Source organism: Vipera ursinii, assembly GCF_947247035.1.
Source record: "Vipera ursinii genome assembly, chromosome: 4".
In the NCBI taxonomy this organism is placed as follows: Eukaryota; Metazoa; Chordata; class Lepidosauria; order Squamata; family Viperidae; genus Vipera; species Vipera ursinii.
The window spans coordinates 3300983-3306830 of record NC_139514.1 but is presented as its reverse complement, the minus strand read 5'-3'; the positions used below and the strand labels follow the sequence as shown (position 1 = coordinate 3306830).

At 45.2% G+C, this 5848-nt stretch overlaps 1 protein-coding gene across 1 annotated transcript in view; it reads right to left on the bottom strand.

Annotated features, from left to right (window-relative positions):
* Positions 1–3103, bottom strand: part of LOC310640378 (glycerophosphodiester phosphodiesterase domain-containing protein 5-like) — a gene marked incomplete at its 5' end in the record, with an annotated part of 48725 nt that extends 45622 nt beyond the window's left edge. The window contains one exon of the mRNA XM_083362589.1: positions 3068–3103. Coding sequence (XP_083218715.1) covers positions 3068–3103 — 36 coding nt within the window. The remainder of the gene's footprint in view (positions 1–3067) is intronic.
* Positions 3104–5848: the final 2745 nt, after the last annotated feature.

Genomic DNA, 5848 nt, shown 5'->3' with positions numbered 1-5848 from the left:
CCCCCATGCTGGCTGAGGAATTCTGGGAGTTGAAATCCACGAGTCATGAAGGGGCCAAAGTTTCCCCCATGCTGGCTCAGGAATTCTGGGAGTTGAAGTCCACGAGTCATAAAAAAAAGCCAAGGTTGCCTACCCCTGGTCTAATGCTAATCTTGGTGTCAACCTCTGCTCATCCGGGTACTGATAGATGGACAGGAGGTGTTTGTGTCTTTTTTTCCCCCCTTTTTGGCTTGTTGATTTGTCTCCTTTGAATGGTACGTACATGTTGTTTACGTCTATGTGCCTGTTGGTGACCCATCATTTCAACCCTAAGCTACAAATATTTTTCTCTATCAGCAACCATCCAAAACGATAAACAACAGGTTAGTCAGGGAACCACCACGCTCTCCCCAACACAGACAGGGCAAGCCTCTTGTATATAAACAGACAGCAAACCACCACCCCTCCCTTCTAGCACTGATGATGTTACCTAGTTGGGTCAGGAAACGTCTGTAAGGAAACAACCAAGCTCAGACAACACCATGGATCCTGCACTCCTCCTCCTCCTCCCTTTCTCTTCCTCCTCCTCCCTTTCTCCTCTTCCTCCCCTTTCTCCCTTTTCCCTTTCTTCTCCTGCTCCTGCATCTCCTCCTCCTCCTCCTCCTCCTCTTCTCCTCCCTTTTCTCCTCCTCCTCCTCCCCCTTTCTCTTCCTCCTTTTCCCTTCTCTTTCTCCCCCTCTCCTCCTCCTCCCTTTCTCCTCTTCCTCCCCTTTCTCTTCTCTTTCTTCTTTCTCCCCTCTCCTCTTCTCCTCCTCCTCCTCCTCCTCCTCCTCCTCCTCCTCCTTTCTCCCCCTCCCTTTCTCCTCCTCCATCAACCTTGCTGCCTTCTAGCACTGATCGTGTTCCCTAGCTGGGTCTGCAAACGTCTGCCAGAAAACAACCAAGCTCCAAGAACAGCCAGGACCCCACAAAAGTAGCTTCCTCCGCTGACAGCTCTGGGGGGGGACGTCCAAAACGGCAGGTTAGTTGAGGACTTCAAACTGAGGGTTTCAAACTGTAGAAAGTGCCCCCCCCCCCCCGCTTTTGAGAATCGTGCAAGAGACAGCAGAAGACTTTGCAGCTCCTTGCATACCAAGAGATCCGTTCAACCTTCGCAACCTTGGATCCATTCTTCCTTTGCCAGACCGCCCAAAACCCTTCCCACCCACCCACCCACCCACCCCTGCCGTCCCCCTCCACTCAAGGCCATTTACATTAATTATTTCTTGGCATTCAGCTCTTCCCTGCCTCCACCTCTCCTGTGGCTCTTCTTTTTTTTTCCCCCCCCTTCCGGGAAGACACTTGGCAAGAGATCTCTGTTGGGGGATCCAAGCTGGTCCGTGAGGTCTGAACATCATGTTCTCACCGATTTTGAACACTTTGATGGAGAGAACAGCCTGCAAACCACCGGCCACCACATCCGAGATCAGAGTGGAAACTGAATCCTAAGGTCACAGGCCTGGGAGGGACCTTGGAGGTCTTCCAGTCCAGGCCCTGCTCGAGCAGGAGAAGCTATATCTAATCTAATCTAATCTAATCTAATCTAATCTAATCTAATCTAATCTAATCTAATCTAATCTAATCTAATCTAATCTAATCTAATCTAATCTAATCTCTTTATTCCCTATTCTATTCTATTCTATTCTATTCTATTCTACTTTATTCCATATTCTATTCTATTCTACTTTATTCCATATTCTATTCTATTCTATTCTATTCTATTCTATTCTATTCTATTCTATTCTATTCTATTCTATTCTATTCTATTCTATTCTATTATTGTACTATTCTATTCTATTCTATTCTATTCTATTCTATTATTGTACTATTCTATTCTATTCTATTCTATTCTACTCTATTCTATTCTATTATTGTACTATTCTATTCTATTCTATTCTATTCTATTATTGTACTATTCTATTCTATTCTATTCTATTCTATTCTATTCTATTCTATTCTATTCTATTTACTCTAATCTTATCCCATCCCATCCCATCCCATCCCATCCCATATTCTATTCTATTCTATTCTATTCTATTCTATTCTATTCTATTCTATTCTATTCTATTCTATTCCATATTCTATGTATTCTATTCTACTCTACTCTATTCTATTCTAACTTTATTTCATATTCTATTCTATTCTATTCTATTCTATTCTATTCTATTCTATTCTATTCTATCCCATCCCATCCCATCCCATCCCATATTCTATTCTATTCTATTCTATTCTATTCTATTCTATTCTATTCTATTCTATTCTATTCTATTCTATTCTATTCTATTCTATTCTAGTTTATTCCATATTCTATTCTATGCTACTTTATTCCATATTCTATGTATTCTATTCTACTCTACTTTACTCTATTCTATTCTAACTTTATTTCATATTCTATTCTATTCTATTCTATTCTATTCTATTCTATTCTATTCTATTCTATATTTCTATTCTATTCATTCCTATTCTGTTCTATTTTCTTATTTCTATTCTATTCTATTCCATTCCATACCATTCTAAACTGTCCAATCTCTTCTTGAAAAGCTCCCGTGATGGGTTACCCACAACTCTTCCTCCTGAAGACCACTCTCACCCTCACCGCCACCACTAAACACACAACAAAGCTCTTATGCACAGATACGTCATTTCCCCCCCCCCGCTTAATCTCTCTCTTCTCTGCTTTAAATCCACCGTAATTGCTCGTAAGCCAATAGATCCATTTTCCTCGCTCCAATCTGGTGATCACAGAAGCCATAGAAAGCTGGAACAGAAGAGTGTTTCGGTCACTGGAGACGTTAAGATGACAATCGAAGCAAGTCCTTGACTTGCAACAGTTCCTTTAGTGATCTACGCTATCACAGAAAAAAGGGACTAACGGCCACAGTTCACACTTAACGACCGTCGCAGCCTCCCCTATGGTCACGTGATCAAACTTCGGACACTCGGCCACCGGCTCATATTTACGATGTGTCGCAGCGTCCCGGAGTCAGTGGGACTTAAGAAATGTCTGGCTGATCAACATAAATTTTGGGTCGTCCATTGGGGTCGTTACGTCGAGGAGTATCCGTATTGTATCTCTCCACGGCATTATCGTGCAGAGTTTAATGAAATGCGCCCGGAAGGCAACTGAATTGTAAAAATCGACCAGAATTTTGCAGAAAACGGCAAAGTTGAGCAGTTTGGTCAAAGAAAGGGGGAAAAAAATATGGCAAGACAGACGGGAAGCTTTTACATAGGAAGCATTTGGGGCAAGAAGGAAGGACCGAATTGATGGATCTGGAGATTGAAAAAGGATTAAAGGAGAAGTAGAAAGAAGGTAACATTGGAAGGAAGGAAAAAGAAAGTGGAAAAAGAGATGGAGAGCTAACTCAGAAAGAAATAAAAAAGGACACGAGCTTCCAGGTTTTTTCTAGGCAGCCCTAACTTCTGACTTCACTAACTTCATACCACTATTAATAACAATGCTAATTGAGACTTAAGACCTAATTAATGACCAAGCACTAATATGGATAAAGGTGGCCCTCGACTTACGAGCGCAAAATTTCCCTTGCTAAGCGAAACTTTTGTGAAATGAACGTTGGCCCAGTTTACGACCTGGCTTGCCACCGTCGTTAAATGAGTCGCTGCTAAATGAGCAAGGCGGGTTGTTAAGCAAACCCCGTCGACTTCGCTTGTCAGAAGGCCGCAAAAGGGGAAATCACGTGATCCCGGGACGTGGCAACCCGTCATAAGCACGAGTCGGCTGCCGAGCGTCTGAATTTTGATCGGGGGTGGGATGCTGAATTTTGACGCCCGGGATGCTGCAACGGTTGTGAAGGGTGAAAGACTTTGTAAGTCACCTTTTTCAGTGCTGTTGTAACTCTGAACGGTCACTAAACGAGCCACTAAACGAGCCGTTGTTAAGTGGAGAACTAACCGTACTTAACCCTTACGAATGTTAGCCATTTCGGTCAGAACGCAAAACAGGAGGCAAATCTAGCAAAGAAATAAAAATTTCCGTGGATTGCTGCAGGCCTGGAAAAATCTCGAGTCGAACAAGGATGAATGAAGCCAGCCCGACGTGTAATTAACTCCTTGCCCCTTTCCAGCGACGGAAAGCAAGGATCTACCCCATAATTAAACTAGCATCTGGAGACGTACAGCCTGGGCATTTTGCAGAGGTATTTATACCTGGCATGGGAACTTCTCCAGGCTTTGACAGAAAAGGAAGCCAAGCCTCTGGTTTGGTGCTTAATTCTTATTATTTCTTGAGGTTTGAGTAGAAGAAACTGCCTCTGAACTGCATGGAGCCAACAGGGAGAGGATTTAGCCCAGGAGTCTCCAACCTTGGCTATTGTAGGCTTGTGGACTTCAACGCCCACAATTCCCTAGTCAGAATATATTTCAATTCCCAGAATTCCCCAATCAGCGGGGGGGGGGCCCTTCAACGTCCAGAATTCCCTAGTCGGAATGTATGTCTTCAAGTCCCAGAATTCCCCAGCAAACACGGATGGACTTCAACTCCCAGAATTCCCCAGTCAGCATGGATGGACTTCAACTCCCAGAATTCCCCAGTCAGCATGAATAGACTTCGACTTCCAGAATAGCCCAGTCAGCACGAATGGACTTCAACTCCCAGAATTCCCCAGCCAACACGGGTGGCCTTCAACTCCTAGAATTCCCCAGTCAACACGGATGGACTTCAACTCCCAGAATTCCCCAGCCAACACGGGTGGCCTTCAACTCCCAGAATTCCCCAGTCAACACGGATGGACTTCAAGTCCCAGAATTCTCCAGTCAGCACAAATGGACTTCAAGTCCCAGAATTCCCCAGTCAGCATGGATGGACTTCAACTCCCAGAATTCCCCAGCCAAAACGGATGGCCTTCAACTCCCAGAATTCCCCAGCCGAGCATGAATGGACTTCAACTCCCAGAATTCCCCAGCCAACATGGATGGACTTCAACTCCCAGAATTCCCTAGCCAACACGGGTGGGCTTCAACTCCCAGACTTTCCCAGCCGAGCATGAATGGACTTCAAACTCCCAGAATTCCCCAGTCAGCATGGATGGACTTCAACTCCCAGAATTCCCCAGCCAAAACGGATGGCCTTCAACTCCCAGAATTCCCCAGCCGAGCATGAATGGACTTCAACTCCCAGAATTCCCCAGCCAACACGGATGGACTTCAACTCCCAGAATTCCCCAGCCAACACGGGTGGGCTTCAACTCCCAGACTTTCCCAGCCGAGCATGAATGGACTTCAAACTCCCAGAATTCCCCAGTCAGCATGGATGGACTTCAACTCCCAGAATTCTCCAGTCAGCATGGATGGACTTCGACTTCCAGAATTCCCCAGCCGAGCATGAATGGACTTCAACTCCCAGAATTCCCCAGCCAACACGGATGGACTTCAACTCCCAGAATTCCCCAGCCAACACGGGTGGGCTTCAACTCCCAGACTTTCCCAGCCGAGCATGAATGGACTTCAAACTCCCAGAATTCCCCAGTCAGCATGGATGGACTTCAACTCCCAGAATTCTCCAGTCAGCATGGATGGACTTCGACTTCCAGAATTCCCCAGTCAGCATGGATGGACTTCAACTCCCAGAATTCCTCAGCCAGCATTGGCGGCCTTTACACCCAGAATTCCCTAATAAGCATGCATGACTTCAACTCCCAGAACTCCTCAGTCAGCATGCATGGACTTCAACTCCCACAATTTCCATGCTGCGGGGGGGGGGGGGGAAAGAGAGGAATTCTGGGAGTTGAAATCCACAAGTCTTAAAGTTGTCAAGATTGGAACGACCCGATTTAGTCTAATTCTCAAGTTCGGATGCAGTAAATGCTCAAGG